General features: G+C 35.0%; 1 protein-coding gene across 1 annotated transcript; it reads right to left on the reverse strand.

Moving 5' to 3' along the window:
- Positions 1 to 10964: 10964 nt before the first annotated feature.
- LOC121805158 (plastid division protein PDV2-like) lies at positions 10965 to 13901 on the reverse strand. Its single transcript, XM_042204945.1, has 2 exons — positions 13529 to 13901; positions 10965 to 11655 (listed from the first exon to the last, which is right to left on the reverse strand). Exons 1-2 carry the CDS (start codon positions 13745 to 13747, stop codon positions 11017 to 11019), a joined length of 858 nt encoding a protein of 285 aa, XP_042060879.1. The 5' UTR covers positions 13748 to 13901; the 3' UTR covers positions 10965 to 11016.
- Positions 13902 to 21405: the final 7504 nt, after the last annotated feature.

Below are 21405 nucleotides of genomic sequence, written 5' to 3' on the forward strand. Positions count from 1 at the left end.
GTAAACCTGCCAAACCATGCTCTCGGGGATCGCTTTAACCCATACGGTGTCTTCTTTAGTTGGCACACTTCCCCATCTAGAAAGTCTCCGGAGAAACCGGGTGGAGGTTCCATGTACACGGGTTTTGGCAATTCCCCATGGAGAAAAGCATTGGTCACATCAAACTGATGAAGTGGCCATTCCTTATTAGCGGCAATCGAGAATAGTACTCTGACAGTGTTAATTTTTGCCACTGGTGAAAACGTCTCATCATAATCTACACCATGAGTCTGAGTATATCCTTTAACCACGAGGCGAGCTTTGTACCTGTCGATAGTACCATCTGGTTTCCTCTTTATCGTGAATACCCATCTGCATCCAACAGTTTTTGTTCCTTCGGGTAATTTGCTCCGTACCCCAGTACAGTTCTTCATCAACGCCTTCATTTCTACCAACATTGCGTCTTTCCACAGTTTATGTTTCATTGCCTCTTCGGCTGTCTGTGGGATTTCCTCTTCTTCATATAACGCAGCCTCAAATGCCCGAGCCATTTTGGTCAGGTTCCCTTGCACGAAGTTTGCTACGGCATAGCGGCTCTTCTTTCCAATCTTCTTTGGGGAGTATCGTTTTAGTGGAATTCCCCTCGTACTCCGATAGGGGAGCACATATCTTCCTGTATCTCCATTAACTGTATTGTCTTGGGGTTCTGTTCCAGTAGAGTCAGTGGTAACTGGTAACTCAACTATGCTTGCATCAGGAATTACCTCGGATATCGTCGGAGAAGGATTTCCGGGTGTTGGCTCATCTGGCTCTTGTGGTGAGACCTGCTCGGCGGAAGTGACAACTGGATTGGTTGGTTCCTCAATCGAGGAGATTGGAATTGGCACAACCCAACTTAGATAGTCCGTGGAACTATCTGAATCACTCTCTCCCTGACTACTAAGGTGGGTGTGGTAGAAAAGTTCGGTTTCCAAAAAATTACAATTCATGGTGGTAGTGATCTTCTTGGTATTGGGATCAAAGCATCTGTACCCCTTCTGGTTTACCCCATATCCCACAAAGACACATTTGATGGCACAAGGTGAGAATTTCGTTCTTTCATGTTTAGGTATGTGGGTATAAACGGTACAGCCAAAGACTTTTGGTGGAAGACTAAGGTATTTGGGAACGTGGGCTTGTTTAGATAGGATATCAAGGGGGGTTTTCATGTTTAGGATTTTGGTTGGCAGGCGATTTATGAGGTAGATGGATGTGGCGACGGCTTCTGGCCAGAAATGTTTGGGAACTTTGGATTCGATCATGAGAGATCGGGTCATTTCAAGGATCACCCTATTTTTCCTTTCGGCTACCCCGTTCTGTTCGGGCGTATATGCACACGAAGTTTGATAAATAACTCTATTTTCTTTACAAAATTAGGTCATAGCACTATTAACAAATTCCCTCTCATTATCTGATCTAAGTGTTTGGATGGTGGTTTGAAATTGTGTCTGGATTAGTTTAAAAAAGGATGAAAATTTATCATAGACTTCCGACTTGTGTTTCAAAAAATAAATCCACGTCATCCTAGTACAATCATCCACAAAAATCATAATATAACGAAAGCCATTTCCACCAACAAAAGGCGCAGGGCCCCAAACATCAGAGTGTACTAAGGAAAACATGGATAGCATTCGAGTATTTGTAGGTTTAAAATTCTGTCTGTGGCTCTTGGCCAAAATACAAGTTTCGCAAGAAAAATTAGGAGGAATAGAAAGATTCGGGTAAAGTAATTTAAAGTAACCAGGAGATGGGTGTCCTAGTCTTCGGTGCCAAAGCCAAGTTTCCTGTTTCGTGGATCCGTGAGCCAGCATCGCACTTCCAGTTTGAGTTATCTCGTCCACGTAGTAGAGCTCAAACATCAGAGTGTACTAAGGAAAACATGGATACTCAGACCCGAATTCGTTTAACACAACCCTATAGCCTAACGGAGCAAGCTCAAACGAACTAGGCATCAGACAACAATCTCAACATCAAAACAATCATGGCATGGCATAACACTTTAAACCACCCTTATAACACCGTATCATACTTTTGAAAGCGTAAAAGAGTTTAGTGAAAGAAAGCCCACCTCGCTTGCTTATACACACAATTCACAACTTTAATGCGACCCTTGCTCTTGGTACCCATGTACGCACAACAACCCTTGTCAACACCATAACACAATAAGTCTTTCCATCAATACATTCATCATGCATGTCCTATCGTTCCTTTCATCGTTTTTCTCATATTGCCCATCCCAAACGTTCACCAACATAAACGAAACGAGCACTCTAGCATACAGCAACGTGCAACACATAGCCACATCATAGGATACGTTCCGTATTCACACATGTATCATGTAATTCACTCAAAGCTTATCAACAAAGCTTATTTCAACAAAATCAGAATCTGGCAGAACAACGCAGTCTTTTTGTAAAAATCAATAAAATTCCATCCGATATCATATGAAGCTAAAATTTGGTCACCACCCAGTAGACACATTAAGGTTCATCCAGTTAAAATTTCATACCATAATCATATCTTTTGATCAGTCAAAACAAAAACGAAACGCACTGGTTGGAACACAATTTCTGGCAGGACTGCGCAGTTCAATTGAAAAATTTGCTATAAATTCATCCGTCATCAAAAGAAGCTGAAATTTTGACACAACACAGGGAAGACATCTAAAACTACATCCAGTTAAAAATTCACGTCAAAATAAGATCGTTTGATCAGTCAAAAACTCGTCGGAACCTATCGTCCGAACATAGCAGTTTTCATGTTCAACATTCACAAACCATAGTTCGTCTATCATACATTCACACATACGTATTCACGCTTCAAACACATATTCATGCTTCAAAAATGATATTACCACCATGCTTTCCTAATCACACATAACATTCACCAATGATTCATTCACACACTCACACACCCACGTACATACACGCACACACACAAACATTCTTGCGCAACCATCCTTCCCAACCAATTAAATTCTTAGATTTACGATTCTTCACTCACTATATGCATGAGGGGTTCAAAATCATGGATTCAATGATAAGAAGGGGAAAGGTGGATCAAAAATTATACCTTTCTCTTGAAAACAATCGGTAGAAAAGACAATTGGTGCGAACGGATCTTGAGTTTCCAACTCCAAATCGAAGCAACAATGAATGATTGATTTGGAGCACTTGGGAGAGAGGGGAGAGGGAAAAAACATGTGGGAGGAGAGGGAGGAAAAGAGGCGTGTGTTATGAAGATTAGGGTTAGGGCTTTTTTTTTATACTCAAGGATTAATTCCACAGTTAAATAAAATAGTTAAATTGTGGGAGAATAATATAGAGTTCAGTGAATAAATCCCACAATTTTAGCAAAATAGGCGTGTATTGAGGGGGGGGGGGGGATTTTCGAAAATTATGCCCTTTAATTGACATAGATATTGATTTGGTATTTACTTGGAGAAAAAGATACTCACAAAATAGGTAAAAAGATATTGAATATTCCATAAATAAGGTAACAGAATAATTCAAGCATCTCCAAGTGGAGAAATAAAAAGGGGCGTGTATAATGGGAGAAATCAAGGAAAAATACTTAAATTCTCAAATCAAATAAGAATATGATTTAAATTTGGTAATTTCTTGTAGGAAAACACTACCACAAAATAGTTAACAAATAAATTAATCCCACAAGTAATTCAAAGGCATATGGGCGAAATTTTGAGGTTTTAAGGAAGGAAGGAGTCAAATCCTAATTGAAATAGGATATGGAGAGATTCAATTGGATTTTGGATTCAAGAAATGAAATAAATAAAGTACCAATTAAATCTACAAAATAATTCATTCTCCTAATTAATAGAAGATTTCAAAAATGCCAAGAAGTGGGCAAGGGGTCGAAATTTTATGTAGAATAACATGGGGATAAGTTGGTGTGGATTTAATTTGAATAAATATCCCAAAACAATTAGTTAAATCCAAGAAAGAAAATATTATTTCCAATGGATAGGAGGGCCGAAAATTCCAAATAAAATGGCCAGAAATATATGCATGATCCCATTTAAATTAATTCACACATAGGAAAACATATCATATTATTCCACATAACTCTCAACAATTAGTTTCACATCGTTAACTCAAACCCATAGAAAATCAAATTCCATAAAGGATATTTCCATTCAACATCCACATTAATAGAAACAAAAGTCGCAAAATTTCAGGGTGCTACACACACACTACACAAATTTCATAGACTTCACATTTTACACATTTCAAGCATCCGATTTTTGGAAAAAAATTTCAGTTTTACATTTTTTTTCCGATCTAAATAAAAAAATTGAAATTTTCCAAAAGTTTAAACTGAATCAAATTTAAAATTTTAGTTTGTGAATAGTGTGTGTATTTTGGGTATAGTGTGTACTTTGTGTAAAATTTGTGTCGTGTGTGTATTTTGGGTATTGTGTATGTAGCGTGTGTATTTTGTGTAGTGTGTGTATAGTGTGAAATTTGTGTACTGTGTGAATTGTATGATATGTGTGTAATGTTTGAAAGGTGTGAAATGTGCGTAGTGTGTGAAATGTGTGCAGTGTGCGTATAGTGTGAAATATGTGAAATTTGTGTAGTGTGTAAATTGTGTGTAGTGCGAGAAATGTGTGAAATTTGTGTAGTGTTTGAAACGTGTATAGTGTGTGTAGTGCGGGAATTGTGTGTAGTGTGTGTAATGTGTGAAATTTGTGCAGTGTGTGAATTGTGTGTGTGATATGTGTGTATTGTGTGTAGTGTGTGTAGTGGTGTAGTGTGTGTAGTATGTGAAATGTGTATATTGTGTAAAATTTGTCTAGTGTATGTAGTGTTTGAAATGTGTGTAGTGTGTGAAAAGTATGAAATTTGTGTAGTGTGTGAAGTGTGTGTAGTGTGTGAAATGTGTGTAGTGTTTGAAATGTGTGTAGTGTATGAAATGAGTGAAATTTGTGTAGTGTGTGAAATGTGTGTAGTGTGTGTAGGGTGTGAAATGTGTGTATTGTGTTAAATTTGTGTAGTGTGTGAAATGTGTGTAGTGTGTGAAGTGTGTGAAATGTGTGTAGTGTGTGAAACGTGTGAAGTGTGTATGTGTTAAATGTGTGTAATGTGTGAAGTGTGTGAAATGTGTGTAGTGTATGTGAAATGTGTGTAGTGGGTAGTGAGCTATCTAATTTTATGACTATTTGGAATTCTAATTTTCTACTTTTGATATGGAATTCAAATAATGGAATTGAAAATTTTGGAATTATTATTCAATTCCAATTCTATGCATTTTTGTGATACCAACCAATGGAATTGGAATTGAAGCCTCCAATTCCAGTTCCATAGCTCCAATTCCATGTTCCCAAACACACCCTTGATGTAAACATCATGGTAAACGAGTCTTAAGTTGATTGAACTTTCACTCTTTTCTCCAACTCTGTAGTTTCTCTCTTTTCCTTTAATCTGCCTATCTCTCTCCTATTTTATTTCTCCTATTTTATTTCTCTGTGCTGTGAAATTTCAAGATGTAAATATGCAGTTTACTACTCCCTCCATCCCACTCAAGACATATAGACATTTTTCAGCGGCACAAGATTTTAGGAGGAGTTGTTATATGGAGTAACTAGAGAGAAAAAGATAGTTGAATATTTTAACTAAGAGAGAGGAGAGAGAATTTTATTTTCAAATATAGAAAGTAGACATCTTGAGTGAGAAGGAGAGAGTACGACACAACCAAGTTTTAGAATAATATCTCCAAGAGATATTATTCTAACTATTTGCAAGAGAACATATACGATATAGAATAATAGGTATAGATCACACATGGAGGCTAATGACTATAAAATTATGAACCAATGTTTTAAAAATCGGACCGACAAGCGAACCAACGAGGCTACTAGTTTACGGTTCAACTGATCCAACTGGTCGTACCATTTTTTAAAAATATATAATAAACAAATAGATATACATAAGATACCATAGGAGTGTGATTAATTGCTAACTCACTCATTAGTTGCTAACTACAACTAATTTAAGACCATAGGATTTTAAAGATCTAATGGTCTATAAATTGACATGCGTATTTTTATTTTTTATTTTTTAATATTAAAAAGATAGGAATAACTATCAAATTTAGGGTTTTGGATCGGATGTCAATAAAGTATATTAAACATATCAACACAATGCCTTTAGTATGTCAAGACAATTTAATATTGTCGTTATATACACATTATGTTGACATTATGTTGATATTTCACTCTTTGTTTAAAATTCAAAAATTAAAAAAAAAATCAAATTTTGCATCGGAATATATGCAATTGGGATCTCGTTAGAATCCTAATAAAAAACCTTTAATTTGATATATGTTGTGTCAAAAAATAATTTAAATTGAGATAGTTATACGAATTTAAAGTTTTGCTATATTTTTTAAAGTTAGTTATAACTATTTTTTGTTAAATGACATTAATACCCTAATTGATATTTTTTGTACACTATATTGATACTCGGGATGAATGATCTTGACCCTTTATTTAAATATATAATGTGTATCATTTAGTTATAGTTAACAAATTAAGATAGAGTTGACAATATAACGCACCACATACACTATATATACGTAATTATTTGTCCAGTCAAAACGTGAAATTGTAAGCCTTAGTTTGGGATATGGGATGCATATACTCCCTCCGTTCCACTGTAAATGTCTCATTTTCCTTTTTAGTTTGTCCTACTCAAGATGACCTATTACTAAAAATAAAACCTCCTTTATCTCTACTTAATTTCCTCTCACTTACTTTATTCTCTCCCCCTAACACATAAAATAAAACATCATAAAATCTCGTGTTGGCCAAGAAAGAGATCGTTTTCCTTGGAACGGATGAAGTATATATTTATATTCTCCCTCTGTCCCAACTAAGTTGAGATGTATTCCTCTTTGGGATGTCTCAATTAAGTTGAGTCATTTCCTTTTTTAACAAAAAACAAAACGGAGGGAGTAAAATGACACAATTAACTTGGAACTTCCTAAAATAGTAAAATGACTCTGTCCTATTAACATGAAACGGAGGGAGTACCTTTGAATGGATAAGTGTGGATTACCTTTTTTATTTGTAGACGGGTCCTACTTTATCTTTCAATCTATTCCCTCTTATTCTTCTATATTTTTCTTATATACATTTTTTTCCAATTGATCCTCCATTTTGTTGAGAAATCCCTCAAGAGACCTCGTCATTAACCGTCGTCGCCTTTGTACTACTAAGAAATGAAAGTGACGCTAGTCGGAGCAGGGCAGCGATGGAGAAGAGACCATCGTGATTTTGAAAGAGACCTCAAAGAAACCATGGAGTGAGAAAAAGGTGTGAAGTCAGAAAGTAAAAATTTAAAAACCACCCTAGGTAAACAATAAATGACTTGATTGTCCACTGGTTCGACGAACTGCCCGATTCCGATGGTTTATAACGACTTGATTGTCCACTGGTTTTAGAGAGTGAATCGGACCGGACAAGGCTGCAGTTCGCAGCCGAACGAGTTGAACTGACCGATCTGGTTCGATTTTTAAAACATTAGTATAAACACTAAAGAAAGCGGTAAGTTTCTTGATTTCAGAATTGAACTTAAGCTAACGGAAGAAATCAAGAAAGCAAAGACTTGATTCAAGATGAGGAAGAACAATTCCTGATTTGGTTTGTGTTGCCATTATAATGTATCTTATTTCCTGAATGAGCTTCTCGTGTTTTAGGGATCCGGGTTGATTTTACACTTCCCTACATTAAATAAATTGCAGGGGAAATTGTATACCTAGAATAAGTTGATCACGTCTCGTAAATTCTACTCTCTAATATGTCACCCCTATAGATACATGGTAGAATTGAGACAAGTTTCTAAACTGGATCAACAATTCATCCCTTAAACTAGCACTATTCACATTTCTAATCATAAGGATTCTTAACTACATTTTCTCCCTATTCCGAGTTAAAGAGGCATCAGAACTAAGACCACTCGTGTTCTTAATGTTCGAACTTTGTTTGCACGTACAAAAACACATAAACAATGAATATACAACGAAAAACACAGGCAATCTTGCAATTAACATAACATGAAATTAATCCACATAATGGCCTAATACAAATTGTTGGAGTTTTGGTGAACCATGCGCAGGGGAAGACTTGCATAAACAAATAAATCATATAAATGATCTATTTGACCATTATGAGATTAATTGATTCATACATAAGTGCGGTTTGAGTTACCGAAATCAACGATTGCTTGCGCCTTCATCATGTGATGATCTTAAGAACTCAACCATAGATCTTATGGATCTTCTGATTGTTTTCCAAATAGAGTAAACTGTCGTTTAGAGGATAGAGTTAAGGTGCAAGAAGCTTGAGTTTGCAGAGTTTGAGAGTTAAGTTTGTACTCCCTTCATTCGTCATTAAATGTCTCATATTTGACCGGCACGGGTTTTAAGAAATCATTTGACTTTATGAAGTAAAGTAGGTAGAAAAGTTGATGAAATGTGAGGTCTACTTTATATATTGGTTTTAGAGTAAAAGCCAAAATTGGTCTTAAACATATGCTCATTTTACGATTTTGGTCCTAGACATATCTTTTGAATTTTCGCATCCCAAACATTTCAACTTGGACCACAATCGATCCAAAACTAACTTTTCCGTCAAATTATAACGGTCAACGTTTTTAATCCCGATTTAACCAAATTAAGCGGTTAAATATGATTACTAACTCTGTAATTATATCATTAATTATTTTGAAATTGAAATTATTTAAAAAACAAAACAAATACAAAACATACAAAACAAATTTTGGCCTGTAATGGACTGGGCAAGATGAATTTCTCAGTTAGGGTTTGCGGCTTGGGGCTTCCTGCCAATGATTTCTTCCTATCTCGCTTTAATTTTGTTAAAACGGCCTCGCAACTCAAATTCTTCAACTCATTTTCCGACTCCGAAGACCATAGCTCTCCACGTTGCTCAGTGTAGCGAAACCATCTTTCCCGCCGCTTCAAAACTCCCCGGAGGCGGACTCACCAGAACCCCTTCCACCACAGGGAGTCCTCCATCCAGCTCCTCGGCATTTCCCTATCCCCGCATTTAGTCCACTAAACCCTACTCCGCATTTCAAAATCGCACCCGCCTTCTTCAAATTCACCCAATTCTACTCCCCATCCCCTTCTCATCTTCTCGACACCGCAGCCTACAACCTTATCATCAACATTTTGTATTTGTTTTGTATTTTAAATGATTTTAATTTCAAAATAATTAATGATACAATTAGGGAGTTAGTAATCATATTAACAGCTTAATTTGGTCAAAATCAAGATTATAAAACGTTCACCGTTACAATTTGACGGAAAAGTTAGTTTTGGACCGATTGTGATACGAGTTAAAATGATTGGGATGCGAAAATTCAAAAGATAATGTCTATGACCAAAATCGTAAAATGAACATATCTTCAGGACCAATTTTGGTCTTTAATCTTGGTTTTATAATAAAAAGTGGGTTGAATGAGTTAGTGGAATGTAGATTCTACTTACCAAATATGGTAAAAGTGAAATGAGACATTTATTGAGGGGCGGACCAAAAGAAAAAATGGAGCATTTAATGGTGGACGGAGTAATATTTTTTTTCTTCATTTTGTGTGATTGATTAGCTATGTGAATAAAGTTCAATTAGCTATGTGAATAAAGTTCAATACTCATTGTTCCATGAACATAGATTGTTAGTAAAGACCTCTCACATTGCTTGGTCGTGTTATCGTCGTTTATGTCAAGAATCTGAAAAATTTTAGATACGTCTGTTAGTATTAGATACAGCGGCGGATCGAGGTGGGGTCGGTCCGCCCCCACAGTGCCACCGGAAAGCTGCCTTCGACCCTACGGCATCCATGAATCCATCCCTATTCCACGCAGAGAGAGATGACAACGAGACTGAGCAAGAGATGAGCCGTGAGGCAGTCCCCCTACATCTGGTATACGGAGACGGCACAGTGGAGGTAGCCACCGTGAATGAAGAGAGGGAAAGAAAAAGCTTTTTTCAGATTATGCTTCGGGGGCAGGGAGAGAGACTGAGATGCAATAATTAGAAGTTATTTCATTTTATTTTACTAGGTAAATTTAATACTAGTAGCTTAGTTGGCATCCCGTTGACACGTTCTATTAATAGAATAGATAATTAATTCTAATTTTAAATTAGTCTCTGAATTTATATTTTACAACTATTTGTTTATTTCTAATAAGCAAAGTAGTAACGTAATTATTTTGGTATCTATTTTAGCCAAACAAGATTTTGAATAATTTGTATCTTATATTTCAATAAGTTATCTTATTTAAACTAAGCACATTACTTGAATTTAATGATGATAATATAAGTATCGTTTTTTTAATTTTTGAAAAAAAATTAGTTCTATAATTTAACATTTCAAACATTGTTTTTATATTTTCTAAATTTTGGTACAGTAAAACTACTCCCTCCGTCCCATAAAAATATGTGCACTTTTCATTTTCTTCATTCCCATAAAATATGACCATTTTCGTTTATGGAAAATTATCTCAATTTATTACCCATATACATCAAGTTATTTACAACTTATATCAACATTAAAACATTAATAATAATAATAATGGGTCTCACTATCCACTAACACTACTTTTAACTATTAGTCTCTCAATCTCTCTAACTTTATCAATTTTGTCTTTATTCTCGTGTCATATCATGTGCTCGTATTTTTATGCGATGGAAGGAGTATGTAGTTCTCACATTAAAAAATACTCATTGGCACTGACTAAATTAATTATGTTTTTATTAAAAAAATTATTTTAATACTCCATTTTCGTTATTTGGTTCAAGTTTTACCCCACGATATTCAGTTCCTGGATACGCCATTGATTAGATACGTCGTTATAAGGATATACAATGAAAAATGAAAAGACAAAATGAGCACTCCTACCATTTCTTTTTCCCGCTCTTTCTTTATGACTTAACTGAAAATCAAAAACGTTACACATTCAACCACAACCGTAACTCACATCTGGAACAGAAACAACAGGTTCAAATGGAACTTCAACTCTCTCTTTCACAATGCACCTCGTCTCCCCGTTTTCAACGATGGGGACCTTCCCCAGTGGGCACACCACGCTATTCCCCTTCTCCTCATCCTGTCGCTGCTGAAACAGACCCAAGACCCTGAACTGGTTATCACGTTTCCCCAGTCGCGCCTCAAAGCCCGCCAAGCTCAAGATAGTCATCACCCCGACTACAGTCATGGCCATCTTAGCTGCAGCACCTAACAAAACTCGGACTGACTTAAATGCCCCCCTGGCCTCCGATTTTTGAACACTGCTGGGGATGTGGTGGAGATTTTTTGCGCCACCACTTGTAAACCCGTTCTGAGGGGATCTTCGGGAGGAGGTGAAAGTAGAGAGGTAGCCGCTTTTGGACACCATGGACGGTGAAGGTCGGCTTGGATATGGAGGAAGAAGGAGATCATTGGTGTCCTCTGTTTCACTGGCAAAAGACACTGCCTCGTGTATGACTTCCAAGTCCTTGCCTTTGTATTCCTTCAGCTCTTTCAGCAACTTCTTCTGACTGTATTCGATTTCAGCCAAGGCTGCTTCTCTTTCGTACCATTGTTGCTGCTGAAGTGCCTGATGAAGAAAATAGCAAGCGGTCAGAGGCCTCATTTTTGAAAAGAAGAAATGGGTCCAAAGTTGGCGAAAAATGAAGCCATGTTTCAAGATCACAATTAACATGAGTTGGATGAAATTTTTAGCCATATTTTCCAAAAAAATAACAGGTAAACATCTATATCTAATTAACATGAGTTGGAGGAAAAATTTTAGCCACAACTCCAAGCCGAAGATACAAAATGTATCGAGTCATTTTAATCATAACATAGACTCAAAGTAGTTTTTCCTTGCCTAGAGTATAGAGAAAAGAAAGAAAACCAAACCAAACCAATGTACTACCTCCGTCTTTGAAAAATAGAAACTTTTGAAACGGCACGGGTTTTAATGCGCAATTGGCAAAATAATAAAGAAGAATTGGTAAAGTAAGACAGAGGGAGAGAAAAATGAGTAAAGTAAAGAGAGATGAAGAGAAAAGGTAGTGGAAATAGAGTTAGTGGGCTGTGGGGTCCACTTCCTAAAATAGAAAATTCAGAAAATTTCTATTTTTAAGAGACGGCCCAAAATGGAAATAGTTTCTACTTTTAAGAAACGGAAATAATATTAAGTAGAGTACAACGAAATTTCCAAAGAGGTGTGCGTTCAAATGATTACAATCTTGAAAAAACGAAGTTATTTGTGGAAAGGCTCGGTTCAGTTTAAAGAGCAAGTCAGCAACAACTTCAGGTGATACCTAACAAACTGAACTTGTAATCTGCCTAATGTTCTTTTTTATTATAATAATTCCATATTTACCTCATGATGGCCAAATCCAGTGACCTCTTGTACATCTAGATTTTATAACAGCCTTTTCTATCCTCCAATCTATCCAAATACAAGCCAGTGCCATCCAAATAAACCGAGCCTCCTCGCAATAGCAGATAGCCAACCTTCTATCTCAAATGCACATAATGTGATTGCCTCAGTTTATTGTTTCTAGCCAGTCATCGACCTAGTAATTAATCACATTTACTTTTGGACATGTGCCACTTCCATCATGTCTATCATGAATATTTTCTATGGTTTCTCAATCTCAATATCTGCTATCTAAATTCACATATCGAAAGCTAGCTACCAAGACCTTGTGTTTTTTCTTCCTGTGGTCTTCATTTGAGGATATTTATTGTTCTTGATTAACCAATAAACCAACCAACTAAAACTAAAAGATCTTGGTCCAGCAATTGCAAAAAACAAAATCACTCTTTTCAGTAATTAGTCCAGTTTTGTATTTTGGCCGAACCCCTACCTTATCACCCCGGTCATCTCATACATGTGATGTATCTAATCCTCCCAACTTCTACCAAAAACCAATTAACGACTGCAGCACCTTTTATTACGAGTATATCTTACACAGTTTCTAAGCTTTTCAGGTCACAGAGGACAGAGAAAAATGGAAAATGAATAAATGGTTACAAAACCTCTGAAAACCTTGAAGCGCATAGCCAGCTCGTTGTACACAGAAATGATTTAATATGCTTGATTTACCTCTAAATCACTACTACTCCTAAGTAGAGACTACAATTTACAGGCAGCATCATTTAACAGTGATAAAGCACCTTCATGTAGTGAGGATGGATGAAAGATAAACTGAATTCGTGAAAATATTAAACCCTTCATAAAACCAGAAATTGATAAAATCACAGAACAACCAGCATCCTAATTCATTCAAGAAACAAAATCTCACAATTAGCCATTCCGAAAATCATAAATACTCGCGGAAACCTAGAATTAACAGCTTTGTTAATTGATTGAAGGAACAAAAACCAGCTGAAACCTTCGAAGAATCCAAATTAAGAGCAAACCCCCAAATCAATACACCAAACCCTAAATTATGAAAATGCTACAGAAACAGAACCTGCAAAGAAGAGAGCTGCGCCTCAAGGGATTCGACAGCATCTTTAATATTGAGGAGACTCTCAGCTTCTTCCTCAACATGTTTGCCTGCAGATTCCTTGGACTCACTCTCTCCGATTTCTCCGTCAGCATTAGAAGCTGTATTCTGAATGCAGCTGATAATCTTGGAGCGTAAGTCTGAGGTCTTGGCCAAAACGAGCACTATTCTATCCTCATCCATCGTCAGCTGCAAAAATTGCTTCTTCTCTTCAAATTGAAATTGAAATTGTGAATTTTGATAGGTTTGATGGAGCAAGAAAATCAGTTTTGAGAAAGTGGAGCTACGAGAAATTGTGGTTAAAAATAAGATATTTTCAGTTTAGGTTTGTCATAGAGTAAGTTATTGTTGCGCAACAATTTGCTCTCAATTTCTATCCATTTTGGTCCATTTTATTTTTTTATTAACAAAGCCTCATTTTCTACTACTAATAATTTAAATACTTTTTATTATATCTTTTCTATTTTATTAAAGAGAAATTTTAGAAAAGAGATTAAATTCACTAACTTTTTATAATTTGTGATTAAATTCACTAACCTCTCAGAATATGGAATCAAAACATGTGAATTTTTCAGAAAATTTTTTTTCTAATATTTTATGTTTTTTCTCTTTATTTTTTCTTATTATTTCTCTTCTATCATTTATTAAGTGATTAAACTATCCCTCTAAGTTTTACCTAAATTCTATAAAATTCTATAATCAAACGTAGGAAAATGATCAATACAAAATTGATTTCAATACAAAATTCAACCCAAATCCTGACCATGAGATTTGGCAATCTAATGGTCAATAATTAAATAAAAACATGGAGGGTCATTATAAAGTAGTTTTAGGTCATATTATAAAATTCGGGTTTGAGGTCATGTTAAGATCATTTTATGCCATCATTACTAAAAGAACGTAAAAATAAGCTTATGATGACTTAAAAATGACCTTTGTATGCTTGGTTCTGCATTTTTGTACTAAGAATGAGCTTTGCATAGATCAAAACCCAACTCACTCCATTGTTCCGCTCTCTCTCATCAACCACATCCCCTCATTTCTTCTCTCCACAAAAACCCTAGCCGTCCCAAATTGGCGTCGAGAAGAAACTTCCGCCACCGTCTGTCGTCGTAAAAACGTGGTCGAATCATCGGTCATCTCCAAATCGAGGGCTCCATCCGCTGAAGTAATGTAATCGTCTGTTAAAACTCACCGGACATCTCCAAAAGGAGGGCTTCGTTCGCCGAAGTAAGATAATCGTCCGTTAAAAATTATTAGCTCCGTCCGTTGAAGTAACAATTAATAATGTATTCTTCTAGTTCATGAAATTGATGTATGCAATTAGTGTAAATTCGTATTCAAACCTATCAGATTAATCAATTTACTATTTGATGAAATTGATATCTTATCAATTTGTTTCAAGCCGTTTATACATTTTGTGAATTGGAGTGATTGGTTGATTTTCTTGTGTAGTACTTTGATTTTTAGTCTATTTTTTTATCATAACAAAGGTAGTTCTGTTATCAATTTGGCTTAAGAGCTTTTGATTTTCCAAATTTCATTTTCTGATTTTAGTTTGGTTTATGCATCCGAAGGCAGTTTATTTTCCAAAATATAGGTGATCGAATGTGTACATTAATTGGTAAATATACACATTATTTAAGGTAATTTGTACATTATTTTATACTCAGATTCTATATTATTGGTAATGTGATATGTACATTAATAGATTATCAGACTACACCATGCTCTATTACATTATTTATATAATAAATTACATTACTTAACAACATCATTTAGATAACCCTCAAAGAAGATGTACAAAGTAGTACATTAAATGATTATGCTTTTATGTATCATATTCATCATATATCTAGATTTGTACATTATGTTTCTATTATATTATTTAGCCAAAGATGTACATTAATTGGTAATGATTCAATGATAAATTATGCAAGCATTTATCACATTATTCGTCACTGCTTTGTTACATTATTCTGTTTTGTTGTAATTTAACATTCAAGATGACTCGCTTTGTTATGGAATATGCGTCATGGCTGTACATTTATTTACCATTTCTACTAATCTATGTACATATTTCCTAATAGGTTCAAAGTTTGCAAGGATAGAATACAATGACGACTTTGATGAGGTCATTCCCCTTGCGCATCAGTTTCGACAAAAGTTGGCTGCACCTAAGGAGGCTAATAAAGTGCTAGCCAAAGATGTTGCAGCACCTAGTCGAAACAAGAAAGACAACAACATGTACTTCAGGAGGTGTCCAACTGATTTGAAATAGATTTGTAGGGTATTTTGTCTAGATTTATGACGATGTAAAACACTTGGGATGGTTTGAATTCAATTTCCTTTCAACATTATTCTCTTCAATCTGTACATTATTCACTGATTCGAATGTACATTATTAGATACTATTGGTACATTATTTACTGTGTCAAATCTTAAACGCATTAAAAAATAAAATTTAATTCATGTGGTGGTGCTATAACCTAGCCCCATGGATTGCTAAACCCAAGGGGAATGATTCAAACTCTCTGTCCTTTGTGATGGTTCCGTTTGTGAGTGGGAACTACAACCTAGCCCATGGATTTCTAAACCCAAAGGGCATGAATTCAATTTTCTTTAAACATTATTCTATTCAATCTGTACATTATTCACTGATCCGTGCACATTATTAGATACTATTGGTACATTATTTATGTACCAAATCTTAAACGCATTAAAAAATGATATTTAGTTCATGTGGTGATGCTATAACCTAGCCACATGGGTTGCTAAACCCAAGGGGAACGATTCAAACTCTTTGCCCTTTGTGATGATTCCGTTTGTGAGTCGGTACTACAACCTAGCCCATGGATTGCTAAACCCAAAGGGCATGAATTCAATTTCCTTTCAACTTTATTCTCTTTAATCCGTACATTATTCATTGATAGTGCACAATATTAAATACTATTGGTACATTATTTATAGTACCAAATCTTAAACGCATTAAAAAAATAAAATTTAATTCATATGGTGGTTCTATAATCTAGCCCCTAAACCCAAGGGGAATGATTCAAACTCTCTGCCTTTGTGATGGTTCCGTTTGTGAGTAGATACTATGACCTAGCCCCATGGATTGCTAAACCCAAAGGGCATGAATTTAAGTTCCTTTCAAAATTATTCTCTTCAATTTGTACATTATTTACTGATCCGTGCATATTATTAGATACTATTGGTACATTATTTACTGTACCAAATCTTAAACGCATTAAAAAATGAAATATAATTCATGTTGTGGTGCTATAACCTAGCCCCATGGGTTGCTAAACCCAAGGGGAATGATTCAAACTCTCTGCGCTTGGTGATGGTTTCGTTTGTGAGTGGGTACTACAACCTAGCCCCATGAATTGTTGAACCTAAAGGGTATGGATTCAACTCTCGCCAAACATTAAATACTTACACAGGTACATCATTCAGTATTACACACTAGCCTCATAGATTGCTAAACCCAAAGGGTATGAATTTAACTCTCGCCAAACATTAAATACTTACACAAGTACATCATTAAGTATTACGCATGTACATTAAAGGCCACTTGGCGTACATTATTTAGTTCTACTTAGCCTAAACATTATTCCCTTAAACACGTACATTATTTAAATTCTGACTGTACATTATTAGACATTAGGCGTACATTATTTCTTATAAGAGACCTATGCATTAGTCAGAATCTGACGAGAATAAAAGTAGTTAGAATTTGAGTAAAATCGATGAATCATAGAAAGAAATAAGCATAATGTGATTTAATAAAGGAAAAGAAATAAAAGATAAGTAAATATGCAACAGAAGGCGTGAATCATGGAAATGCAATAACTGCAGATTTTTTACTACTCCCCTAAATTCCCTTTTCAATTTTTTTTATTAATTTATTAAATTCATGTGGCATAAAAATCAGCTATTAGATCTTCAAATTGTGGGGCTGAGATTTAGGGAGAAGGTTGAACAATAATTAGAAAAAGGATATGAATACATCCATATATATATATATATATATATATATATAGGGATGTAGAATGTTGATCAAAACAAGTATGGTTTTAAATAAAGAAATACAGGCCAAATTTCAGCCATATGATCTGGCGAGATCATCTTGATTTTAAATGATTTTAAATGATCTGATGGCTCAATTAATTCATTAAATCTTCTTATTTTATTCAATAAAAATCCAATAAGGTTAATTTAGTAATTAGCTCTATCACGTTGGTTATGGCATCTCCTATAATCTTGCCATTTCTCTTTCCACTATCAAAGTATATGCGTGAATTATGAGATAAATTTCTTCAACTGCATCTTCTACGTATATTCATCTTCTACGTATATTCATCTTCTTCAGCCACTGTAACATTTCACTTCCATTATAATTGTTTCAGATTATTATTTTCCATTCTCAAATATATATCATCGTCGTTGGAAGATCATAACTCCAATCGCGTTCCAGATTAGTCTGTTCAATTTTATATTCTATATCATCATCGTTGGCAGATTCCAAACTCCAAAAATGGAATCCGACACACATTCTACTTCGCACGTAGATAATCAATCATATTCCGATGACGTTGTTGGGAATACAGGTTATGGTCATTTTTTTTATTTTCATTTGTTTGTTGTTCTCCGATTCACATATTTGTATCCAATTATGTCATCGTCTTCGTTTATATGAATCTTTTTAAATATATTATTTGATCGATTTGTCCGCTATGATTCGATTTCTGTATAGTATGACACATTTTAGTTTAAGATAGTTGATGAGTTGTATGCCGTGATTTCATCCTATTATGACATATTATCATTCTACATCCAGTAGATGGAAGCTTGTCTTTAATTATCAACTTTTTTTTGTGTTTTCTGATTATGATTTATTACATATGTAAATACACCAGAATGCCCTGTAGAACTTAAACCATTTGTTGGTCGTATCTATGTGGTTAGTTCTTGAAGCAAGCAATAGATTTTTGCCGATGGCGTAGTAATGTCTACAGCACAAAAGAAGAAACTAATAGAGAACTTTTATTGGGTAGAGGCACCCCAAGAAGTAGATGTTCACCCACCAGAAGTCGTCAGCACGAAAGGATCTGGTAGTAGAGTTCCAACAAGAGTGGAGAAGGATTTGAAGCTTAAGAGCAAGCCTTTGCGTCAATGCAAGAAATGTTAGGAGTGGGGTCACCGCGATTCAAGGAATTGCCACAAATTCAAAGAGAAAGAAAAGTGGCGGTCTAGAATAAATACTGAAGTTTGATACTATGTATTCTCTTTTTTAAAGTAACGTCAGTTTAAGTTTTTTATTGGACTCCATTTTATTTGCATTGTCAAGTTGTTTGAAATTACTCTGTTCGTTCAGATTTGTATGAGGCATCTTGGTACTCGGTAGTTTTATGTAATGACTCGAATATTGGATTATTATGACCCAATTTACCCATAAGTTGACATGACCCAAATATTCGTTTAGTATGACCCAAAGAATGATTGATGCTTGGGTTATTGTTTGTGTATTCTTCACCCGTATTAATATTGGGTTTTTTAATATGTCAAAAACATGAGAATAATCGTGTATTTTACTTCAGTTTGTTTGATACGAACATTTCGATCAGATTTGTATGACGCATTATGGTACTCCTTAGTGTTATATAATGACCCAAATGTTGCTTTATTATGACACAAATTAACCATACGATGCTATGACCCAAATATTCATTTACTATGACCCAATGTATGAATTCTCAGATACTATTATTTTTTTGCCTGATTATGCTCATAATGACTCTTACATGCATATATTATGACATGAACATGCATATTTTGAAATGACCCAAATATACACTTAATATGACCCAAAGTGTAAATGTTATGTCTTTTCAAGTTTAACTCACCTCAGCTCATTTTCTATGCTATTATTTTCATGTACGGATTTGGTATTTGTTTTAACATTTAATGTTTTGTTATTCTCATGATGACCCTAAGCTGTGTTTTCTATGACTTAAATTGATTATGGGGGTACTCACATTGACGGATTCGAATACCGTTTTCCTGGTATACCTATGTATTCTGTAATGACTCGAAAATTTAATTAGTATGACATTATGGAGTAATTCACACAAATATGGCCTGTTTGACTATTTTTACGGTTCTTTTTTTTTTGCTAACATGACCATAACACGCATAGAGTATGACATAAAAAAGGAGCTTGTTTGACACTAAAAAAATGACCCGTATTCATATATAAATTGAAGAAAAAATAACATTAAATGCCATTTCTAAAACACCATCCAAATATGTAAAGCTGAACTGTTCAAACATCCTTAATTTAAAACAGTGGTAAACTATAAAAAATGAAACAAAGTTTCAGTCTTTTGATTTATGACATAACAATTGCTTAAGATATGTAGTTTGCTATCATTTTTTCAATGTCGACCTTCGCGTTCTTGTAGTTTAGCTGCTTCAACATTCTCTACCACAGTACCCGTACAGATAAATGAAGTCATTCTTATTCTTTTTAGGGCATAATAGAAAGCATGACCTAAAATGATCTAAAAATGACATCCGTATTTTTCAAATCCAGACTTTTAAATTACATACGGCCTGTTTAGACAACACAAAGGTCATTCTTAATATGTTTTTTTATGTTATGATATTAAGCATGCCCTAAAATTATGTAAACAGAAACAAACAATGACTTAAAAAAAGAAAAATGTTGTGGAATAACCTGAAACAATCCGTAACACTAAGCTCTGTTCATTCCAATTTTTAAAAAACAAAATTGCAACAATCAATGTTTCTGAACTATGACACAAAACAGTCAAAGCTATGACCTCATTCATTATTTGTGTAGCTTAGCACATTAACTTTTAACAGCCTATGAAACATCCACTACGACAGTCCGAGTATGTGATCCTAAGTAGAACACAATTTGTAGACAAAATTCATTGTTTCAGTGTAGAAAACCATAATAACCTAGTACTACATAATAATAACCTAAAAAATAACACATTAACCTTGTTTTGGCTCATAGTTTCCAGCCGCCTTTTCATCTGACGCGTGTGGAATAGTTGCAGTCGCTGTTTAGGAAGACAAACACCAGCAGAAAAGATTTGTCAAATGAAAATTCAAATATGATCCGAACAGAAATGACCCAAATATTTTAGACAACATACAATTTTTCGTTGTTAATTTTGGCGGTACCAACACAAAAGAACACTGCGTCAGTTCAGATTGCACATTCTCGAAAACTAGGGATTTAGAAACCCTTGCTAACCTTTTCCGTCATCCTTCGCTGCTCCGGTCGAGCGTGTATCCACCATTGCTGAAGAATCGTCGGCGAGGAGAGTTTTGGTTGATTGGAGAAGCGAGAGATAGAGTTGATTAGGTTTTGGGTTTCTGATTTTGGATTTAAGCCGTTTGATTTGGTTGATTTCAATAAATGAGTGATTTTAGCATGTGCAGTAAACACTACCATTAAATTCGCCCACTAAAAACGGTAATGACGGTTCCTAATTTTTTTATTCCTAATTTACCCCTCACATGACATAAATCGGTCTTATTATGGCCCAACAAAAACGAGGAGTCATTCCAGATCGTGGCCATTCATCTCCAGATCTTACGGTCCATTTTTAGTCTGTATTTCTATATTTAGGGGATTCTTTTGGAAGATTAAAACCCTAGGGATGTATATGTATATATATATATATATATAGGGATGTATTCATTTCCTTTTTGTATCTTTTGTTCTTTGTTCTTTTTAATCTCAGCCCCACGATTTTGTCATCCGACGGTTAGATTGGTGCTACGTGTCATTTAATAATGCA

Source organism: Salvia splendens, chromosome 5 (genome assembly GCF_004379255.2).
Source record: "Salvia splendens isolate huo1 chromosome 5, SspV2, whole genome shotgun sequence".
In the NCBI taxonomy this organism is placed as follows: domain Eukaryota; kingdom Viridiplantae; phylum Streptophyta; class Magnoliopsida; order Lamiales; family Lamiaceae; genus Salvia; species Salvia splendens.

What these genes read in the sequence shown, in the direction of transcription:
- LOC121805158 (XM_042204945.1), bottom strand. Translation starts at nt 13,747, where the DNA reads ATGGATGAGGATAGAATAGTGCTCGTTTTGGCCAAGACCTCAGACTTA. An exon ending in CGCAGCTCTCTTCTTTGCAG is followed by an intron (nt 11,656 to 13,528) that starts GTTCTGTTTCTG and finishes TTTCTTCATCAG; the next exon opens with GCACTTCAGCAGCAACAATG.